The sequence below is a fragment of the Leptonychotes weddellii genome, chromosome X (assembly GCF_054177405.1).
Source record: "Leptonychotes weddellii isolate Sample4059 chromosome X, ASM5417740v2, whole genome shotgun sequence".
Classification (NCBI taxonomy): Eukaryota; Metazoa; Chordata; class Mammalia; order Carnivora; family Phocidae; genus Leptonychotes; species Leptonychotes weddellii.
In genome coordinates, this window is record NC_138385.1 from 352,472 (window position 1) to 376,980 (window position 24,509).

The window sequence follows — 24,509 nt, forward strand, 5'->3', positions numbered from 1 at the left end:
TTTAACTTTTCAATATTTGTGTAGTTCAGTTTTTCTACATTTTAGTACAGAAACTTTAACAAAATGCAGTTTTGAAGGTGTTTCCTTGTGAGTTAACAAGTAAAGAAGATCATTGTTAATTACTATTTTGTATGAATTTTGCTAAAGTTAACTGTAAAGAAACACCTGCTGACTTGCAGTTTAAGGGGAATCTATTCTCCGCATTTCCAAACCATGAAATGAATGGGCTCTGACATGTGGAGAGAATAGACATTTGTATGTTTGCAATGTGTGTTTTAGATAAATAGAATTGGGTATTTAAATTAGCATATTTGTGAATTTAATAGCATTAAGATTTACCTTCAAATGAAAAAATCTCAAAATTCAAAAAAAAAAAAAAGAGTATTTAGAGTCCCAAATACCCTCCTTGCCTCAGCTTGATAGATGGTTGCCATGTTTATTCTCATCCCAGCAGAAGTATGGGGTTTTATTCTTAGGAAAGGTCTCTGAATGGCAGGATACCTGGCACATACCCTAACCTTAATCCATAACCCATAACATCTAACTGTAATCCCTAACCCTAAAACTAACCCTAACCTTCTGAAGAGGTCTCTGAATGGCAAAATACCAGGGACATACCCAAGCCCTAACCTAACCCCTAATTCCTAACCCCTAACCTTAACCCTAACTCCAGCAGAAGTCTGGGATTTTATTCTCTGGAGGGGTTTCTGAACGGCAAAATACAAGGCACATACCCTAACCGTAAGAACAACAACAACAACAAAAACATTTTATCTATGTGGAAAAGAAAAAAGAGATTATACCTTTCTCTGAATTTTCAGACCTTTTTCAAACTCTCTTAGAACTATCATAAAGACTATCATAAAAACTGATTAATTTTTTAAAATTCAACAAAACTATTAGATGGGAGAAAACAGTGTTTAAGAGTTTGGGTTTTGGAGTAGACAGTCCTGGACCTGCTACATGAGAAGAGTAAATAGATCATTAGCTCTTGTCTAGCTGAGTGTACTTGAACAAGTCAGCTTCTCTGAGCCTCAATTTCCTCACCTGTGAAACAAGAGGGTTAACAGAACCTACCTCATGGGATCATCTTCACTGTGAGGATTAAATAAAACAACTACATAAAACACTATAGTTGTTTACATAGTAAACGCTCAATAAATGTCAGATATTGTGACTATTATTATTTTTCATATTTAGAAACTTAGATCACAAACATAAAGAGAAAAAATTGTTTTTGTGAATGACCACATCCTGTCCTTGCCAGCTATATATACTTAAAAGGTGGTAATTCTTCAGTCAGGCTAGGGAATTTACATCCTAAAATTTTCTGTGATGGCACTTTAAATCAGTATATTATAAACAGGGGAAAAAAACCTCAGTTTTCCTGTAAAACTTGACTGCATTTCCCCCACATCTCAGTGTTTTGCCTTTCCTTTTGCCAAAGGCGATCCACCCTTCCTGCTGTATCTATAATCAGACTCCATTCTTCTTCCTGTCTCCCACCCATAATCATGTTTCTACTTACTAGTCCCAGTTCTGATTGGATCCTTAGTTTGACTTCCTTTACAAAAGAAACACAACTGCCAAGGTTGGGTGCCTCTTCCCACAGCTTTTCACTCCCTGACATCACAAAAGAACAACAGTAAACATCATTTCCTCTGTTGTGCCCATTGCCAGGGAAAGGAAAATTTGCCCCAAAAATTAGGATTATGCCCAGGGCTTCTGGGACCTTAATATTGTTAGAAATGACAGATCAGAGCAGCTGTAAGGTGAAAAGTACCCTTTACTTTCTTCTACAGACTGAGGCAAAAGCATAAATAAATAAATCCATCCAACAGATGAGATATGCTGATGGCTTGCACTTGGGTAGCTAGCAACTAACAGTGTTGGACAGATAGTAAGCATCAAATAAATATTGAATGAATGAATGATGTAAAAGCCATGGCAAATGAAAGAACGAAACTTATCTGGAGATATTTATAAGTAAAACTGACAAGAATTAGTGTTGAATTCAATTTGGGAGCAAAGCAGAAGGATTATCCTCAAGTTTCTAATTTGGGCAACTCAGTAGATAGTGTCTTGTCTGCTCAGGCTGCCATAACAAAATACCAGAGACTTGGTGGCTTAAACAACAGATATTTATCTTCTCAAAGTTCTACAGGTTGGATGTTCAAGATCAAGGTGCCAGCATGGTCAGGTTCTGGTAAGACCTCTCTTCCTAGCTTATAGATCATTGCTTTCTCAGTGTCCTTGCATGGTGGGCAGAGAGAAGAGGAGGAGAGGAGAGAGAAAGCTTCCTGGTCTCTTCTTTTAAGGGCCTTAATCCCATCATTAGGTCCCCAACCTCATGACCTCATAGAAACCTAATTACTTCCCAAAGGCCTTGCCTCCAAATACTATCACATTGAAGGTTAGGGTTTCAAAATATGATTCTGGGAGAATACAATTCAGTCCATAGCAGATAGTAGTGTCATTCACAGGATTAGGAGCCCTACAGAAAGAGTAGGTCGGTGAGTGGAGTAAAGAAAAATGAAGGAATCCAGTTTGGGGCATGTTGAGATTGAGGTGTCTAAAGCCTGGATTTCCCACAAGACACTGCATCAGCCATAGCCCTCTCAAGAAGTGGCTACCTTTTCTTCCTCATTCTTCTCACCATTGAGCCTGGAAACAAGGTATGTATCCTTTAGGTATCCTTGCTCCTCATTCTTGTGTCCAGACCATTCTACTTCCCCCATACAAAGAAATATCTAGAGTCTCTAGAAATATCTTGAGTCTCTAGAAATATCTTGAGTCTCATAAAATCAGACTAATTCACCCACTACCCTTCCCTGTTATAGTAGTCTTCCAAACACTGGGTCACTCTCCCCTAGTTCTTGAGGATTTTTAGCTTCTGAATCATTGTCACTCTCTCCAACACTATTCCTATCACAATTCTTGGTGATTTGAATATCTACACAGATGACCCTTCCAGTACTCTGGCCTCTCAGATCCTTGACTTCTTCTCTTTCACTGATCTTGTTCTTCTCCTTCCATAGTCATATCCTAACCTTGTCACTGAAACTTCTGCAATGCCTGCATGATATTATAGGGGGGATTATTCTACTTTTTGAACTTTTGTATTTTAATGCATTTTATTGATGTATAATTTACATAAAATAAGATGCACCTATTTTAAGTGCACAATCCAATGACTTTTGACAAATATATATGTACATGCAACCACTACCCCAATCAAAATATAGAATATTTCTATTATCTCAGAAAGTTCCTTTGTGTCTCTTTGCAGTCAATCTTCCCCACTGTACCCCACTACCCCCTGCCAGAAAATCACTTATCTACCTTCTGTCAGGATAGATTGGTTTGTATTTTCTAGGATTTTCTAGAGATTGAATCATGCAGTATGTACTTTTGTCTGGCTTCTTCCACTCAGTGTAATTATTTTGAGATTTTCCATATTGTTATGTGCATCAATATCTCATTCCTTTTTATTTCTGAAGTAGTCCATTGTATAGATGTAGCATATTTGTTTATCCATCTACCCACTGAAGGATATTTGGGTTGTTTCTAGTTTTTTGGCTACATGAATAAAGTTGCTATAAATGTTCATGTACAAGTCTTTCTATGACCATATGCTTTCACTTCTCTTGCTTGGGTAAATACCTAGGATTAGAATTAATGGGTCATATGGTAGGTACATTTTTAACTTTGACAAACTCTTTTTTTTTTTTTTTTTTAAGATTTTATTTATTTATTTATTTGACAGAGACAGCGAGAGCAGGAACACAAGCAGGGGGAGTGGGAGAGGGAGAAGCAGGCTTCCCGCTGAGCCGGGAGCCCGATGTGGGACTCGATCCCAGGACCCTGGGATCATGACCCGAGCCGAAGGCAGTCACTTAACCAACTGAGCCACCCAGGCGCCCTAACTTTGACAAACTCTTTATAAACCACTTGTACCATTTTACACTCCCAACCATAGTGTATCAGTTCCAGTTGCTCCACATTCCTGGCGATACTTGGTATGGTCAGTCTCTTAAATTTCAGCTATTCCAATGTGTTCATAGTGGTATCTTATGCTTTTAATTTTCATTTCCCTGTTGACTAGTGATGTTGAGCATCTTTTCATGTCTTTATTTACCATCTGTATCTCTTTCATACAGTGTTTAAATCTCTTGCCCATTTTTAAGTTGGATAGTTTGTCATTGAGTTGTAAGAGTTCTTTATTCATATATTTTTATATTTTGGATACAAACATTTTTCATTTTCTTAACAGTTCTTATGAAAAGCAGATTTTAGCTTTCATGTAGCTCAATTTATTGAATTTTTCTTTTCTCTCCCTCACTCCCTCATACTGACCTTCTTTCAGTTCCTTATAATGCCATGCTGAAGCATGTTTCAAGGCTTTTGGATATGCTATTTGCTGTTTAGAATGCCTTCTTTGTGCCTATTCACCTAGTTAATTCTTATTCTTTGAATTGAGTTCAATTGCCACTTCCCTAACAGACCCCATATAGATAGTGTTTCTCTGTTACATGCTCTCATAACATGCACATCCATCCTTCCTTCAAAGAATTTATCTCAGTTTAAAAGGAAGTTAACTGGGAGACTATTTTTTTAAATATCTGTTATATATAGTATATATTATATATGTATATGTAATATCTGGTCTATTCTAAATACATTATTTGTTCAGTAAGTATTTATTGGGAGAGTGAATGGATGAGTGAAGAGTAGAGGGGCCACAGATAAACTCAAGTACACATAAAAGTTCAAAGCAGGGGGGCACCTGGGTGACTCAGTCATTAAGTGTCCGCCTTCAGCTCAGGTCATGATCCCAGGATCCTGGGATCAAGCCCCACATCGGGCTCCCTGCTCGGTGGGAGGTGGGCTTCTCTCTCTCCCACTCCCCCTGCTTGTGTTCCCTCTCACTGTGTCTCTCTCTGTCAAATAAATAAATAAAAACTTTAAAAAAAAATAAAATTTAAAAAAAAGTTCAAAGGAGAAAAGTGTGTTGTTTTCTGTCACCAAACAACATTATTACAATATTACTGAGTATATTCCCTATGCTGGACTTTTCAATTCCATGACTTACTTATTTTATAACTGGGAAGTTTGTACCTCTTAATTCTCTTTGTCTATTTTGCCCACCCCCACCCATCTCCCCTCTGGCAACCAGTAGTTTATTCTCTGTATTTAGAGATTGGCTTTGTTTGGGGTTTTTGTTTGTTTCGCTTGCTTCCTGTTTTGTGTTTTAGATTCCACATATAAGTGAAACCATATGGTATTTGTCTTTCTTTGTCTGACTTATTTCACTTACCATAATACCTTCTAGGTCCATCTATGTTATCACAAATGACAAGCTCTCATTCCTTTTTTATGCCTGAGTAATATTCCATTCATCTATTGATAGACACTTGGGTTCCTTTTATATTTTGGTTATTGTAAATAGTGCTTCAATAAATGTAGGGGTGCATATGTCTTTTCAAATTAGTGTTTTCATTTTCTTTGGGTAAATACCCAGTAGTGGAATTACTAGATCATATGGTATTTCTATTTCTAATATTTTGAGGACCCTCCATGCTGTTTTCCACAGTGCTTGGACTAATTTACATTCCCACTGAAGATGCATGAGGGTGCCCTTTTCTCCAACACTTGTTATTTCTTATCTTTTTGATACTAGCCATTCTGACTTGTGTGAAAGGATATATCATTGTGGGTTTGATTTGCATTTCCCTGATGATGAGCGATGTTGAGCATCTTTTCATGTATATTTTGGCCATCTGGATATCTTCTTTGGAGAAATGTCTATTCAAGTCTTCATTTTTAATCAGATTATTCAGGATTTTTTGGTGTTCAGTTGTATAAGTTCTTTTTTTTAGATTTTTTTGAGAGAGAGTGAGCGAGGAGAAGGAGCAGGAGAGCGTGCATGAGCAGGGTGAGGGGCAGAGGGAGAAGCAGGCTCCCCGCTGAGCAGGGAGCCCGACATGGAACTCAATCCCCAGACTCCGGGATCATGACCTGAGCCGAAGGCAGATGCTTAACCAACTGAGCCACTCAGGCACCTCAGTTGTATAAGTTCTTAACATATTTCGGATATTACCCCCCCCAATGAGATATATTATTTGCAAATATCTTTTCTCATTCAGGAGGTTGCCTTTTTGTTAAGTTAAAGGTTTCTTTTGCTGTGCAAAAGCTTTTTTCATTTTGGTATAGTCCCAATAGCTTATTTTTGCTTGTTTCTCTTGCCTCAGGAGACATAGCCATAAATATGTTGCTAGAGCTGATGTCCAAGAGATTACTGCCTATGTTTTCCTTTAGGAATTTTATGGTTTTAGGTCCTACATTTAGGCCTTTAATCCATTTTGAGTTTATTTTTGTGTATGGTGTAAAAAAGAAGTGGTCCGGTTTCATTTCTTTGCATTTTTTAGCTGTCCAGTTTTCCCAGCATCATTTATTGAAAAGACTGCTTTTTCCTCATTGGATATTCTTGTCTCCTTTGTCATAGATTAACTGACCATATAAGCATGGGTTTATTTCTGGGCTATCTTGTTCCATTGATCTATGTGTCTATTCTTGTGCCAGGACCATACTGTTTTGATTAGTATAGTCTTGTAGTATAGTTTGAAATCGGAGCATGATACCTGTGGCTCTGTTCTTTCTCAAGATTGCTTTGGCTATTCAGGGTCTTCTGTGATTCCATACAAACTTTACAGTTATTTGTTCCAGTTCTGTGAAAAATGCCATTAGCATTTGATAGAGATTGCATTGAATCTGTATATTGCTTTGCATACTATGGACATTTTAACAAATTTTAACAGTATTAATTCTTCCAATCCATGAGCATAGAATATCTCTCCATTTGTTTGTGTCATCATCAACTTCTTTCATCAGTGTTTTAGAGTTTTCAGAGTACAGGTCATTCACCTCCTTGGTTAAGTTTATTCCCAGGTATTTTTTTTTTAAGTAGGCGCCACACCCAGCATGGAGCCCAACATGGGGCTTGAACTCATGACCCTGAGATCAAAACCTGAGCTGAGATCAAAGTTGGACACTCGGGGCACCTGGGTGGCTCAGACAGTTGAGCATCTGCTGTTGGCTCAGGTCATGATCCCAGGGTCCTGGGATCGAGACCCGCATCAGGTTCCCTGCTTGGCAGGAAGCCTGCTTCTCCTCTCCCTCTGCCTGCCGCTCCTACTCTCTCTCTCTGTGTCAAAATAAATAAAATCTTAAAAAAAAAAAGTTGGACACTCAACTGACTGAGCCACCCAAGCATCCCAAACTATGTTAATTTTTATGCAATTGTAAATGGGATTGTTTTCTTAATTTCTCTTTCTGCTACTACATTATTGATGTATAGAAATTTCTGTATATTAATTTTGTATCCTGCATCTTTGCTGAATTCATTTATTAGTTCTAACAGTTTTTTGGTGGAGTCCTCAGAGTTTTCCACATAGAGTATTATGTTATCTGCAAATAGTAACAGTTTTACTTCTTCTTTATCAATTTGGATGCCTTTTATTTCTTTTTCTTGCCTGATTGTTGCAGCTTGGACTTCCAGTACTATGTTGAATAAAAGAGAGTGGACATCCTTGTCTTGTTCCTGATCTTAGAGGAAAAGCTTTCAGTTTTAACCATTGATTATGATGTTAGCTGTGGGTTTTTCATATATGGCCTTTATTATGTTGAGATATGTTCCCTCCAAACCAACTTTGTTGAGAGTTTTTATCATGAATGGATGTTGTATTTTGTCAAAGGTTTTTCTGATCTATTGAGATAGTCATATGGTTTTTATCCTTTCTTTTGTTAATATCCTGTATCACATTGATTGATTTACGAATTTTAAACCATCCTTGCATCCCTGGAGTAAATCCCACTTGATTATGGTGAACTGTCCTCTTAATGTATTGTTGAATGCTTTTTGCTAGTATTTTGTTGAGAACTTTTGCATCTATGTTCATCAGGGATATTGTCCTATAGTTTCCTCCTTCTGTAGTGTCTTTGTCTGGTTTTGGCATCAGGGTAATGCTGTTCAAAGGATGGATCTTTAATTGAATGGTGTTAAAACAACTGTTAACTATTTTTTTTAAATTTAAGTACATAAGCTAGAGTCCCAATATACTCCTGGTGCTAAAATAAATTCCAAATAGATGAAACAAATGCAAAAACTGAAAGCACAAAGGTACTAAATGAAAACACAAAAGAACATTTTTATAAAACAAAACAAGAAAGGGTTGGGGTTGGTTTTTTGCTTTTTGTTTTTGTTTTTTGTAATCTTGATATATAATGGCAGTGTAAGGAGATCAGAAAAACCAGATTGAGTAATAGATTTCATGTAAGATCTAATTTTTACATAAGCCATGTTTTAAGGTACATGTAATGTGTATCAAAAAGTGTTAGTATCTTTAGTATACAAATAAATTTTTCAAATCAAGGAAAATATCACTTTGATAGAGAAAATGTAAGTTTGTCATGAACAAACTTCATGAAATAAGGAAATCAAATCAGCAATAAACATATGGAAAATGCCTTTCAGAAAGGGAATTTGGCAGGATCTATTAAAATGGAAAATGCACTTACTCTTTTTTCAACATTCTCATTTTTAATATTAATTCTAAAGATATAATATCAGAAGTGGAACAAATTATATGCCCAGAAATATTTGCTGCTAAAGCATTTAGCATAGTAAAAATTTTGGAATATCTGAAATGCCCATCAATAGGAAATGGTTATATAAATTCTGGTAATATATAAAATTAACTATTATTACTATGTACTCATTATACTTGTCATTTTAAATATAACAAACTTATTATTTGATTTATTATCTCTGTGTGCCCACAGGAGGTAGGATCCATGAGATTAAGGGCTTCCAATTTTGTCTCTAGCAACTGGCTCATTTCCCAGTAGGCACTCAATACATACTTGAGCAAATGAATGAATGAGGCCTTCCTTTATCTTAACAGGCTGGAAGTGATGGGGAGAGTATTGGAAACTGTCCCTTTTGCCAACGCCTTTTTATGATCCTCTGGCTTAAAGGAGTTAAATTCAATGTGACTACTGTTGACATGACCAGGTAAGAGAAATCAGGACATGTTTCATTCTGGAGATTGAAATCAGTAGACACCAATATTATGTTTATGTTTGTATAATGTATACTTTAATTAGAGGCCTAACTCTGCTTATTTTCAATAATCATAGAAAGCCTGAAGAGCTGAAGGACTTAGCCCCAGGTACCAATCCTCCCTTCCTGGTGTATAACAAGGAGTTGAAAACAGACTTCATTAAAATTGAGGAGTTTCTAGAGCAGACACTGGCTCCTCCAAGGTATAGCATTCTACGTGATATTACTGTTTTTGAGAAAATCTATTTTGTTGCCCTATATTGCAGATTGAGGATTCTTACTTCTAAATATCTAACTCTTTTCCACTGTTGGATCTCTCTTTTGCTATTTTTCTAGAAACGTTTGCAAAGATCCCCATGATTACTCTATACATGATTACAAAACTTTACTACAGAATTACTTATTTAATATATGTAAAGCTATTAAAACTTTATGAGATGTAGGTAATATATTAGGAAAGAGCAAAGGATAGATTTGGAAACCTAGGAAAGGCAGGGAATTTCAGCCATAATGAAGTTTGGGGGCATTTATACTGATAGAAATTAGACTTGTTTTATTGTAGAGCCCTCACAAGATCTTCAATTTTGAAATAGCCTTTGATTCAGTCTGATTTCTAAGCTCTGTGGGTTGGGAAATATAATGTCTATTATGCATAAACTTCCCCCTACAACTTCAAATACATGAAAACGTTAGGTGTAACATTTCAAAGTATTTTTTAAAGATTTTATTAATTTATTTTAGAGAGAGAGAGAGAGAGCACAAGCAGGGGGAGAGGCAGAGGGACAGGAGAGAGAGAATCCCAAGCAGACTCCCTGCTGAGCATGGAGCCCAATGTGGGGCTCGATCCCAGGACCCTGAGATCATGACCTGAGCTGAAACCAAGAGTTGGATGCTTAACCAACTGAGCCACCCAGGCGCCCCCAAAGTATTTTTTATACTCCTTATGCTGTGCCTTTTATTCCCATGACTTACTCATTCCATAACTGGAAGCCTGTATCTCCCACTCCCCTTCACCCATTTTCACCCATTCCACCCCCCCTCCTCTGGCAACCAGCAGTTTGTACTCTGTATTTATATGTCTGTTTCTGGAAGCATCACAATTTGAGATTTCAAGTTATATTACAAAGCTGTAGAGATCAAGATAGTATGGTACAGACACAAAATGATGGGTATTAAGGAGGGCTCTTGTGATGAGCACTGGGTGTTTTATGTAAGTGATGAATCACTGCATTCTATTCCTGAAACCAATATTACACTATATGTTAGCTAACTAGAATTTAAATAAAAACCTTAAAAAAAGGAAATTTGAAAATTCAAAAAAATAGACAAATAGATCAATGGAACTGAATAGAAAAGCCAGAAATAAACCCACAACTATATGGTCAATTAATCTTTGACAAAGCAGGAAAGAATATCCAGTGGGAAAAAGACAGTCTCTTCAACAAATGGTGTTGGAAAAACTGGCAGCCACAAGCAAAAGAATGAAACTGGACCACTTTCTTATACCATACACAAAAATAAACTAAAAATGGGTGAAAGACCTAAATATGAGACAGGAAATCATTAAAATCCTAGGAGAACATAGGCAGTAACCTCTTTGACATCAGCCATAGCAACTTCTTTCTAGATATGTCTCCTGAGGCAAGGGAAACAAAAGCTAAAATAAACCATTGGGACTTCAAAATAAAAAGCTTCTGCACAGTGAAGGAAACAATCAACAAAACGAAAAGGCAACCTACAAAATGGGACAAGATATTTGCAAATGACATATCTGATAAAGGGTTAGTATCCAAAATATATAAAGAACTTATAAAATTGAACACCCAAAAAACAAATAATCCAGTTTAAAAATGGGCAGAAGACATTAATAGACATTTCTCCAAAGAAGACACCCAGATGGCCAACAGACACAGGAAAAGATGCTCAACATCACTCAGCATCAGGGAAATGCAAATCAAAACTACAATGAGATATCACCTCACACCTGTCAGAATGGCTAAATTAACAACACGGGAAACAACAGGTGTTGGTGAGGATGGGGAGAAAGGGGAACCCTTTTGCACTGTTCATGGGAATGCAAACTGGTGCAGCCACTCTAGAAAACAGTATGGAGGTTCCTCAAAAAGTTAAAAATAGAGCTACCCTACGACCCAGCAATTGCACTACTGGGTATTTACCCAAAGACTCCAAAAATACTATTTCAAAGGGATACATGCACCTAATGTTTACAGCAGCATTTTCTATAATAGCCAAATTATGGAAACAGCCCAAGAATCCATCAATTGATGAATGGATAAAGAAGATGTGAGATAGATATATATATATATGTGTGTGTATATATAATATATATATAGTATGGAATATTACTCAGCCATAAAAAGAATGAAATATTGCCATTTGCAACAAAATGCATGGAGCTAGAGAGTATTATGCTAGGCGAAATAAGTCAGAGAAAAACAAAAGCCATATGATTTCACTCATGTGGAATTTAAGAAAAAAACAAATAAGCAAAGGGAAAAGAGAGAGAGAGAGGCAACCAAGAAAAAGACTCCTAACTATAGAGAATAAACTGATGATTATGAGAAGGAAGGGGGTGGGGGAATGGTTGAAATAGGTGATGGGGATTTAGGTGTTATCACTCTTTAAATCTTGCTGGTGTGATGGGTATAGTGATATCTCATGATACTTTAAATTGCATTTCCCTGAATAATAGGTGAATCTGAGCATCTTTACACATGTTGGTTGATGATTTGTTTTTGTTCTGTGAATTATCTTGTCAAATCCTTCTGATTTTCTATTGGCTTATATATCAGGGATTGCATTCAACTCTGATAACTAGAGACAAAAAAAGTACTGGCTTAAATAAATATGGGTTTTATTTTTCTCACATAATAAGAAGTCAAGAATGAGTCATTGTAGGGATGGAATGACAGCTCCAAAAATGCACCAAGGACCCAGGCTCTTTCTAATCTTTCTTCTCTGCTATGCTTCAGGTGAGGCTTCCAGTCTCAAAGTTAATTCATGGTGACAATATGTCTGCTGGAATTCCAGGCAACAGATCTAACTCCTACACAGGAAGAAGGAAAAGGGCAAAGAACAAAAGGTGCAAGCCAGATTTAAGAAGTTTTCACAGAAGCCACACTCAACAATTTGCATTATATTTCATTATCCAAAAGTAATTCCCATGTTCACATCTAAGTACAAAGGGGATCTGGGAAATGTAGTTCTTATCCAGGTATATTGCCACCCCTAATAAAACAAGTTTTAGTCAAAGAAAGAAAGAAGAAAAGAAGAAAAGAAGGAAGAAAAAGAAAGAGAGAGGTACAGAACTGGGTTATCAGCAGTAGTTTGCCCCTCTGACCATCAAATAAATGTGTGCATGCTTCTTACATGGAACACACCTACTCCCAAGAGAGACAGCTTCCAAGTTCCATACAGTTACTGCATCCAGCTCAAAGTTCAGGATCTTTGGTGATATGCAACATCTCCATTAGATACTAATCGGGCAATTAAATAAATTAAAAGCAAGTTTTCTCCACTCACTCCTTGACTCAATATATCATGGTGGAGTAGGAATTGGATAACTGGAATAAAAACTGCCATTTTTGAAAGGATAACAATAAAAAGGATAGGCTAGCACACAACAATCACCTGTTCATAACAGTTACCATTATTAGAGAAACAACTGAAAGACTGTTTCTAAGTTTTGGCATTACAAACAATGCTAAAATGTACTTTCTTTTTACAAAGCCCTCCAGAGTGGTTATTTTGTCTGCCATACTGCTAGATATGGAAGCCCTTTCATATAAACTTTATCTAAATTTTTAAAACCTGTTAGATACCTACATCAATGAAAATGGTGGAGTAAGGAACTCCAAAACGCCATCCCTCCATAAAAGCAATGAATAGCTTGGGAAAAAAATGTCAGAATCAACTTTTCCAGAAGTCTGAAACATAACCCAAAATTTACAAGAGCCAAGGGAATATTAATGAAGAAAAAAAGCTGAATTTTAGTAAGAGAGCCTTGTGGCATTTTAAGTTATCTTATTACCATCTTCTACTCCTCAGTCTTTAGCAGCTTTAAAGACAGTAGTCCACATTGTAGGTGCAGGTTGCTGGTAGCAGAGGACATGATATGGCTTTATTCTCAAATAACTATGGTTATGTGGTTTGGCCTGGTGGCACCCTGATGGACTGGCTCGAGGTTTTGTCTTTTTTTCACCTACTTTAGAGCTTCCCCGGGGCTGAGGCAGCTTCCCTGATGGCATTCATGGAAGGCATTTAAAGGCAGTTGTATTAGCCATTGCTACATGGGGCAAGGGATAGCACTTGAGGAAAGCAATAGACAAACTGAAAAGTCTGGGAATAAACAGGCTGGGATGTTTGGGGGATACTTGGGGGAATAAGGGCTTCAAAACGCTTTCATGTATTCTAGGGACTCTAGAAGTCCATGCACATGTCTAGGTCTAGACCTATGCTTAGAAAAGAACTGAGAAGATCCTAAACTCTTACTTCTGACTGAACTTCAGACACCATGCAAGCAGAAATTGAAGGCTAAACTGTAAACTGCATACATAAGCATTGAAGGAATGCCCCAACTCAGAGCAAGACTGCAAACACTGAGAGACCTTTTCTTTCTTGGTTTGTTTGTTTTGGTCCCAGGAGTTTAATGAAATCTCTGTTAAATCAGTAACTAACAAAGATAATGGGACAAAGATTTCAGTGGCCCCACACAACAAAGAATACAGACTTTACAAAATTACTTCAGAAAATTCACTAAACAAATAAATGATACCTACAATAAGCAGCAGCAACAAATCCTGGGGAATGGGAGAATTTGATTTTCAGAGTTTCTACATTATAATGTTCAAGTGTCCAGTTTTCAAGAAAAAAAAATAAAATTCATGGTAAGAAACAAGAAAGTATGGCCCATTCACAGGAAAAAATAAATTAATAGAAACTGACCCCGAAAAAACCCAGATACTTGATTTAAAAGACAAACACTTTACATCAACTGTGTAAAATCTGTTTAGAAAGCTAAAGAAAATCATGGACAAAGAACTAAAGGAAACTATAGAGAGCAAACTCAACATAGAAAGAATATCAATAAAAAGAAATTATTAAAAGGAACCAAACAGAAATTCTGGAGTTGAAAAGTACATTAACTAAAATGAACAATTCACTAGAGGGTTTCAACAGCAGATTTGAACAGATAAAAGAAATAATATGCAAAACTGAACATCCAGTTTGAGGAAAAGGAAGAAAATGAGCAGAATCTAACATACCAGTGGAGGGCGCCTGGGTGGCTCAGTCGGTTAAGCGACTGCCTTCGGCTCAGGTCATGATCCTGGAGTCCCAGGATCGAGTCCCATGTCGGGCTCCCCACTCGGTGGGGAGTCTGCTTCTCCCTCTGACCCTTTCCCCTCTCATGCTCTCTCTCACTCTCTCTCTCTCCAATAAATAAATAAAATCTTTAAAAAAAAAAAAAAAACATACCAGTGGAATGCCATCAAATGTACCAAGATACACATAATGGGAGTCCCAGAAAGAGAGAATAAGGATCAAGAGGCAGAAGAATGTTTGAAGGAATAATAGCTGAAAACCTCCCAAATTTAATTGAATACATTTGTCTATACATCCAAGGAGGTCAATGAATTCCAAGTGGAATAAACACAAAGAGATCAACACCAGGATACATTATAATCAAATTATCTAAAGCCAAAGCCAAAGATAGAATCTTGAAAGAAGCAAGAGAAAAATGACTCATCATGTGGAAGTGATCCTCAATAAGATTGACAGATGATTTTTCATCAGCAACCATGGAGGCCAGAAGGCAGAGAGATGACATATTTAAAGTGCTGAAAGATGGGGCACCTGAGTGGTGCAGTCAGTTAAGCATCCGACTCTTAGTTTTGGCTCAGGTCCTGATCTCAGGGTCGTGAGATCGAGCCCCAGGTCAGGCTCCACACTCAGTGTGGAGTCTGCTTAAAACTCTCGTTCCCTCGGGGCGCCTGGGTGGCTCAGTCGTTAAGCATCTGCCTTCGGCTCAGGTCATGATCCCAGAGTCCTGGGATCGAGCCCCGCATCGGGATCCCTGCTTAGCGGGAAGCCTGCTTCTCCCTCTCCCACTCCTCCTGCTTGTGTTCCCTTTCTCGCTGTGTCTCTCTCTGTCAAATAAATAAATAAAATCTTTAAAAAAAAACTAAAGATCTTTATAAAAAAACAAACAAAAAACTCTCTTTCCCTCTACCCATCCCCACTGCCTTCTCTCTCTCTCTCTCTCTCTCATTCTCGCTCTCCCACTCTCACTCTCTAAAATAAATAAATAAATCTTTAAAAAATAAAATAAAGTGCTGAAGGAATAAAAGTCAACCAAGAATTCCATATTGGGCAAAACTATCCTTCAAAAATGAAAGAGAAGTTAAGATATTCCACATGAACAAAACCTGAGGAATTTTGTTGCTAGTAGACCTACTCTACAAGAAATGCTATAGGGAGTCCTTCAGGCATAAATGAGAGGCCACTAGACAGTAACTCAAAGTCATGTGAAGAAATAAAGAGCAGCAGTAAAGGAAGGAAGCACATACTCATCTCGATGCAACAATATTTTTACAAAATCCAACACCATTTCATGATAATACTCAACAAACTAGGAATAGAAGGGAATTTCCTCAACCTGATAAATGGCATCTATTAAAAACCCACAGATAACATCACACTTAATGGTGAAGGATTGAAAATGTTCCTTCTAGGATCAGGAACAACACAAAGATACCATTTCTGACACTTCTGTTCAACACTGTATTGGAAGTTCTAACCAGAGCAGTTATGAAAGGAAAATAAATAAAAAGTATTCAAAATGGTAAGGAAGAAGTAAAACTATTTCTATTTGCAGATGGCATGATCTTTCATATAGAAAATCCTTTAAAATCCACTAAAATACTACTAGAACTCATAAATGAATTCAGTGCAATTGAAGGATACTACAGTCAACATACAAAAATCAGTTGTATTCCTTTACACTATCAATGAATAATACAAAAGTAAATTAGGAAAACAATTCCATTTTCAACAGTATCAAAAATAACAAAATACTTTGGAATAAACTTAAGGAAGGAGGAGAAAGACTTCTCTGCTGAAAACCACAAACCATTACTGAAATAATTTAAAGAAGACCTAAAAAATGGACATTTATATTAGTTTCTTAGGGCTGCCATAACAAAGTGCCATAAATTGGGTGGCTTAAAACAGAAATTTGTCTTACAGTTCTGAAGGCTAGAGTATGAAGTCAGAATATCAGCAGGACCATGCCCCCTCTGAAACCTTTAAGAAAAAGATCTTTCCTTGCCTTTTCCTAAGTTCTAGTGATTTTCCAGCAGTCACTGGTGTTCCTTGACTTGTAGATCCATAACTCCAATCCTCCATCTTCACATGGCATTTTCTCCATACCTCTGTCTTTTCAAAAGATGTTCTTTTTTGGGGCGCCTGGGTGGCTCAGTCATTAAGCGTCTGCCCAGGTCATGATCCCAGGGTCCTGGGATCAAGCCCCGTGTCGGGCTCCCTGCTGGGCTGGAAGCCTGCATCTCCCTCTCCCACTCCCCCTGCTTGTGTTCCCTCTCTCGCTGTGTCTCTCTCTGTCAAAGAAATAAATAAAAATCTTTTACAAAATTAAAAAAAAAAAAAGAATGAAGTAGGGATACGTACTAGAATATGAATGAAACTTGACCATCATACTAAGTGAAAGAAGCCAAACACAATAGGCCACATATTGTACGATTCCATTTATATAAAATGTCCAGAGGGGCACCTGGGTGGCTCAGTCATTAAGCGTCTGCTTTCGGCTCAGGTCATGATCCCAGCGTCCTGGGATCGAGCTCCGCCTCGGGCCCCTTGCTCAGCAGGAAGCCTGCTTCTCCCTCTCTGCCTGCTACTCCCCCTGCTTGTGCTCTCTCTCTCTCTCTCAAATAAATAAATAAATAAATAAATCTTAAAAAAAAAACCGTCCAGAATAAGCAAATTTATAGACACAGAAATATTAGTGGTTCCAGAGGCTGAGAGGAGGAGTGAATGGGGAGTAACTGCTTAATGGGAACTAGATAGGAGTCACTGTTGCACAATATTGTGGCTGTATTAAAGCCACTGAATTGTACATTTTAAAATAGCTTAAGTGGTTTTATGTTATGTGAATTTTATCTCATTTTTTTAAAAAAAGATTAAGCTTTTAATTGAAATTGCACTGAATTTATATTACTATTTGAAGAAATTTCATTTTTATGATACAAATGATTCCCATCAGAGAACATTATTTGTGTATTTGTTTGGGTACCATCTTATTATTTTTATTGAGATATAATTGTCATACAACATTGTGTAAGTTCAAGGTGTACAACATGTTGATTTGATATTTACAAATTGCAATATGATAACCACTCTAGTGTTAGCTAACATCTCTACCACATTACATAATTATTATTTCTTTTTTGTGGTGAGAACAATTAAGACTTTCTCTCTTAGCAACTTTGAAGTTTATAATATAGTCTTGTTGACTATAATCACCATGCTGTGCTTATTTATCTATTAGTTGCAAGTTTTTAACATTTAAACAATATCTCCCCAACCCCTCCCCAAGGTACCTCCAGTAACTATCATTTTACTTTTTTTTTATGAGTTTTGCTTTTTAGATTCCACATATAAGTGAGATTATACAGTATTTGTCTTTCTCTGTCTGATTTATCTCACTTAGAGTAATGTCCTCAAGGTCCATTCATGTCACAAATGGCTGGATTTCCTTCTTTTTTTATGGATGAATAATATTCCATTGTATATTCCACCACATCTCCTTTACCCATTCATCCACTGATTTACATTAGGTTATCAACCTAAGTGCCAGTCTTATGTTCTTTGATAAGATTTTGTCTTGTTTTGTTTTTTTCATATTGGTTCTCTACCTTTTCTATTACATTATTTCTAAATATTTTACACTTTTATCACTATTGTAAATGGAATATGCTACTAATACCCATTTCTATCTGGTTATTGCTAGCTAGCATGGAAAACTTATTTTTTTAATGTTTGACTTGTATTAGCCACCTTACCAAAACATCTCATTAATTCTAGTAATTTTTCCTATACTTTCTTGGGTTTTCTAGGTATACAATTATATTGTTGCTTCTCTTCCAATAATTATACTAGTGCTTTATGTTCTCAACTTGCTAGAACCTCAAAAACAATATCTACTATAAAAGCAATTGTAGGTGTCTATCTTGTTCCTAAATTTAATGTAAATGGTTCTAAAGTCACCATTTTGAATGTTTTTTGTCTCACTTGTTAGTGCATTCAGCAAAATGTTGAAAAGTAGTAGTGATAATGATTATTCTTATCCTGTACTCATTTTAAGGGTAATAGTTCTAACAGTTCACCATTTAATATGGTGCTTGCTGTAAGTTTTTGATGGGTACATTTTATCAAGTTAAGGAAATTAATGAATTAGTTTAATCATTCAACAAATATTTCCTGAATACTTTAGTGTCAGTTACTATTCTAGGCACTTGGGATATATCAGTGATTAAACCAAGCAAAAACACTCTGTCCTTGTAGACCTTACATTCTAGTTGGGGAAGACAATTAATAAGCAAGATTAAAAAGCAAAACAAACTACTTTAGATGATGCTAAAAACTAAGAACAAATAAAACAAAGGAGGGAAGTAGCATGTGTTAAGGACAGGGGAAAGGTTGCAGTGTTAGATAGGGTGGGCAGAGGATGGCCTCATTTAGGAAGGGATTATAAAAAGATCTGAAAGAAGAGGGGAAGCAGGTCATGTGCATATATGAGGGAAATCACTCCATTCAAGGGCAAAGTGAAAAAGCCTTGGGGTGGAAGCTTGTCAGGCCTATTTGAAAAACACCGAGGAGATAAGTTCCGAGTGAAGTGAGTGGGGAAGAGTAGAAGGAAATGAGAGCAGAGTGGTAAGATAGGGTCAAATCACATCAGTCTTCATAGACTACTGAGAGGACTTGGGGTCTGAGTCTGAATGAGATGGAAACATTGCAGGGTAATAAGTAGGGAAGAGATATGATACGACTTACCTTTTAACATGATTGCTCTGGCAGCAGGTAGAAAATAGTCTAGGAGTGTGGGGGACAAGCAGGGGAGTGGAGAGAATAGTCAAGAAGCTGTTGCAGTAGTATAAGCTTTGGACCAGGCAGGGGGCAGTGGAGGTGGTGAGAAGTAGATAGATTCTGGGTACATTTTGGGGTTTGTTTGTTTCCTTTTCAAATTTTTATTTAAATTCTAGTCGGTGAACATACACTGCAATATTGGTTTCAGGAGTAGAATTCAGTGATTCATCACTTACATACAACACCCAGTGCTCACCCATTGCCCTCCTAAATGCCCATTACCCATCTAGCCCATGCCCTACCCACCTCCCCTGGGTACATTTTGAAAGGTAAGCTAGCTAGAATTGCTAATGGATCAAATATGGGGATGGAGAGAAGAGAGGAATCAAGGAAGATGACTGTTTGTCCTGACCATTTCTAGTTGCTAGTGGGGTTTTTTTATGAATAGGAATTGATTTTCATTGAACTCTTTTTCTGCATCTATTCATGATCATATGGTATTTAATTTCTTAATGTGGTGAATTACATTACTACATCATTTTATTTTATTATGTTAAATAAACTTTGTATTATTAAGGAGAGGCCATCTTGGCTACTTTTTTCCATCCCCTCTATCCTCTTTATTCCTTCATTTTTATGTAAGTTACAATAATTTAAAACCATGTTTCTCCTACGACTTACCTTTGAAAATGTATTACCAACATATCTCCTGCCAAATAGGCTTTTAGGAGCAAGTTCGGAGGACCTAACTACCATTTAAAACATTGTTTCCACAAGTTAATGAGCTTTGAATTCTCCACAATCAGTTTCCCAGTGAACTTTAGAAACTTAAGTATTCTGATATTGGGAAAAATACATATTTCCGATGAGAGATTCCAGGACTTTCCATTTCCAGCACAATTTTCCAAAACCTCCATTCTCAGTAGAGCACAAGCTAGGACACTTGGTCTCTGACTTGTTATGTATGAATAATCATAGAGTGATGTTTCTTTTTAAGGTATCCTCACCTGAGTCCCAAGAACAAGGAGTCCTTTGATGTGGGCTGTAACCTCTTTGCCAAGTTTTCTGCATACATTAAGAATACGCAAAAAGAAGCAAATAAGAGTAAGATACCTTTGTTTAAATTTCTGTTTCTCTCACACATTTGCTGATTCTCACAGTCTCACTCAGCTAAAATAGGATTTTCCTGAATATGTAGTATATGTTGGGGAATACACTCTTCCTCTGATTCTTTCTTCTCTCCTTTGAAATTCCTTTGCATGAAGTTTTATTAAATTTAGAACCCAAGATTCAATAGAGCAATTACTAACTTAGCTCAATTTCCCAGTCCTGTGTACCTTTAAGGTTTCTAAAACCATAGTATCTACCATCTCCCACAAACATTCTTGAATAGGTCTACTATCTTCTGAGTCATGAGAGCTATTAGTCTCTGATTCCATTTCTGACTCTTTTGTGTTTAGTAATAACATATGTGACTTTTTCTTTCTCTGACTCTCCTCCCAATGCACCTCCTCAAGAAAAGTCCAAAACTGTTTTTACTCACCATTTGAATAAACATCTGACCCTGTCTTATCAGTGGGTAATTGAGAGTTCTAGTTAACTATTTAGATTTTTGAAGGGCCAGTGTAAGCAATGTGTATAGATAGAGATGTCTAAATGGGTAAAAAGCATACTGAGAATGTATTCAGTCATGAAGACAAAACATTAGTAACCTTATGTTTTCTTTGCATCAGATTTTGAAAAATCTCTGCTCAGAGAATTTAAACGTCTGGATGACTACTTAAACACCCCGCTTCTGGATGAAATTGATCCAGACAGTGCCGAGGAACTCACAGTTTCCAGAAGATTGTTCTTGGACGGGGATCAGCTGACACTGGCTGACTGCAGCTTGTTACCCAAACTGAACATTATTAAAGTAAGTCTTCGTAGGGTACGCTGAATGGTCTGGGAGGGGTTTGGGAATGGCCAGCATGAAACACAGAGACTATTTAGTGTGAGATTGTTATATGATGGCTTTGTCATCATCATTAGGCATAGTGTATATCTCCTTTTTCTCCCCAGAGGAAAAATCCATAATGATCTTCTCTGGGAACCATAAAAACTTCTTGCTTCTTCCAAAATCAGAAGGTGTTTTCCACTGTCTTATCTATAAAACAAGGGTAATATTACCCATTTCATGGAATTGTGGAGAAAATTAAACTAATGCATGTAAAATGCTTAGAACAGTGTCTGAATCATAGCAAATGATAAATAATGTGAGCTACTAATAATTTTATGATGATTTAATCATTTATTTAATAAATTCTTATTGAACAGAACTTATTCTGTCTCAGATCCTATGCCAGACACACAGAATACATAAGAATACATAAAGAAATAAGACATAGTTGGGACCCTAAGCAAACTCTTAGTCTGGTGGAGAAATATGTGCTCTTTTTCTGTGCTTTCTTCTAAACATATTAATAATTAAATACAGCATAAATATAAATGTGATTACACACATAGCTTTGTCTACCTTTGTAAACAAAACATTAAAGTAGTAAGTCCAAGATTTTTTAGGTTTATTTTTGTGTAGATAACATATTCTTAACGATCTTGACTTTTGAGATATGTTTCTACACACTAGGCATGTCACTGATGCCTTTTACTACCAACTGTTTTTTCCCAAAACCCTAGGTTGCCGCCAAGAAATACCGTGACTTTGACATTCCAGCAGAATTCTCGGGAGTCTGGCGCTATCTTCACAATGCCTATGCCCGTGAAGAATTTACCCACACGTGTCCTGAAGACAAAGAAATTGAAAATACCTATGCAAGCGTGGCTAAACAGAAGAGTTAGGACGCTCTTTTAGTAGAAAAAGCTCTCTTTTCACTTATTATCATATTATAAAGGTTTTTGGAAAAAAGAATATGGAAAATACTGTTTCCTCTATCCAACTCTCTTATGAAAAGAATGCTGTATTTTCTGTATCTAGTCAGTCCAAACTATCTTCTCACCGTGTATTTTAAAGTTCTTTATATTTTCACTTAATTTTCAATTTTAGTATATGTGCTGCCAAAGCGAGCACTTCACTTAATTTCCTTTATTCCCATGGCATAACCACTGCAATCTTAAATCACATGGAAAGTATCATGATCTTTTGCTATTTAATTGAATTATCAGAATGCATCGTGTGTAACCTCAACGGATGGCTGAAGTTACAAATGACATAGAGCCACAATCTTAAACTACTCCTTAGAAACACTTCCATTTAAATCATTAAAACAATTTTACATTTTTGTTAGTTTAATACATGGGTGAGTTTATTTCTGATATGAATAATAAAATCAGAGAGTAAGTATATCAGAGAGACAAATCCTAAAAGAATGATTTTTAAAATCAGCTCTAAAAAGAGATCAAGACCAACTGGTATTAGAATGGCATTAAACACCTAGAAATATGACTGTCTCCTAGTCAGAGATGAGAATATGACATTTATGACCAGATTATATTGTTAAATGAGCACGTATTCATTAAATAAAACATAATAATAATTTTTAAAAGATCAGAAGCAAATATATGGTAAAGTTTCAAAGTAAATTGGACCTTTATTCCATAAAAATAAAAAGGAAACTAAGAAATTCGACTGACCAGAAGATCTTGTTGTTGTCCATAAAAAGATAAGGCACACTATCCTTAAAGAATAATGACAAAGATTTGTATAGAATTTAAAATGTTCTATTACTATATGTGCTCAAATTTACATGTTAAAATAAAATCACTCAAATCTGAAAACAAAAGCTGAACTTAACTTGGTCCTTCAAAGGAGAAACAAAGTTCAGCCTCAAAAAAGGAAGAGACCATAAATCAATGGAACAGAATAAAAAATCCAGAAATAAACCCATAACCGTATGGTCAGTTAATCTTCGACAAAGCAGGAAAGAACATCCAATGGGAAAAAGACAGTCTCTTCAACAAATGGTATTGGAAAACTGGACAGTAACGTGCAGAAGAATGAAACTGAACCACATCCTTATACCATAAACAAAAATAAAATCAAAATGGATGTGAGACAGGAAACCATGAAAATCCTAGAGGAGAATACAGGCAGTAACCTCTTTGACATCAGCCATAGCAACTTCTTTCTAGATATGTCTCCTGAGGCAAGGAAAACAAAAGCAAAAATAAATGATTTGGACTTCATCAAAATAAAAGCTTCTGCACAGCAAAGGAAATAGTCAACAAAACTAAAAGGTAGCCTATGGAATGGGAGAAGATATTTGCAAATGGCATATCTGATAAAGGGTTAGTATCCAAACAATAGCCAAATTATGGAAAGAGCCCAAATGTCATCAACTGATAAATGGATAAAGATGTGGTACGTATATACAATGGAATCTTACTCAGCCATGAAAAAAGAATGAGATCTTGCCATTTGCAACAACGTGGATGGAGCTAGAGAGTATTATGCTAAGCAAAATAAGTCAGAGAAAGACAAATGCCATATGATTTCACTCATATGTGGATTAAGAAACAAAACAAAGGATCAAAAAGGGGAAAAGAGAGAGAGGCAAACCAAGAAACAAGCTCTTATTTATAGAGAAGGCACTGATGGTCAGCAGAGGGGAGGTGGGTGGGGGGATGGGTGAACTAGGGGATGGGGATGAAGGAGGGCACTTGTCCTGAGGAGCCCCAGGTGTTGTATGGAAGTGTTGAATCACTATATTGTACACCTGAAACTAATATAACACTCTGTTAACTAACTGGAATTAAAATGAAAACCTAAAATAAATACTGCTATTTATAAGAAAGAAAGAGGTAAGTGTATACTACCCAGTGTCTGAGGATAGGTTTTCTTTTATACAAGCTACAATCTAAGACCACTTCCAAGATCTGTTTTGTCATCAGCAAAGGTGGGACGGTCTTAAGCTAGTCAGGTAAGGAAAATGATACCTTGCGATCTCAGCAAAGTAGGGGACGGTGGATCTGGTTTTTCTAAGTTAGGAAAAATTTTTAAAAGATTAATTAGACTTCCAGGTTGATGAAGACAATGGTAGCTGCCTTGGTTTGTGTCTTTCAATATAAATAACAAAAATTCTAAATGGCACTAAAACCACGGGGGGAAGCATAACTTAAAGCAGAAAAATCCCCAAACATCAATATAAGTTTTTAAAAAATACCAAATTCCAGGAAGTACTCTGTCACATTCAGGCTGCACCACAAACTTCTGATAAAAACTGTAGGAAATAAGGAAGTTAGTCATGGGCCTAGGGTTAATCTAAAATCATTG

The 24,509-nt window shown here is 36.6% G+C and overlaps 1 protein-coding gene across 1 annotated transcript; it reads left to right on the plus strand.

Annotated features, from left to right (window-relative positions):
• Positions 1–8,942: 8,942 nt before the first annotated feature.
• CLIC2 (chloride intracellular channel 2) lies at positions 8,943–22,529 on the plus strand. Its single transcript, XM_081807986.1, has 5 exons — positions 8,943–9,073; positions 9,199–9,324; positions 20,238–20,344; positions 20,974–21,155; positions 21,917–22,529. Exons 1-5 carry the CDS (start codon positions 9,018–9,020, stop codon positions 22,076–22,078), a joined length of 633 nt encoding a protein of 210 aa, XP_081664112.1. The 5' UTR covers positions 8,943–9,017; the 3' UTR covers positions 22,079–22,529.
• The last annotated feature ends 1,980 nt before the right edge of the window (positions 22,530–24,509 follow it).

Excerpts from the sequence above, each read along its gene's own strand:
- CLIC2 (XM_081807986.1), top strand. The coding sequence starts at position 9,018 with ATGATCCTCTGGCTTAAAGGAGTTAAATTCAATGTGACTACTGTTGAC. Across the intron at positions 9,074-9,198 it reads ACTACTGTTGACATGACCAG|AAAGCCTGAAGAGCTGAAGG; the intron begins GTAAGAGAAATC and ends CAATAATCATAG. Across the intron at positions 20,345-20,973 it reads GCAAAAAGAAGCAAATAAGA|ATTTTGAAAAATCTCTGCTC; the intron begins GTAAGATACCTT and ends TCTTTGCATCAG.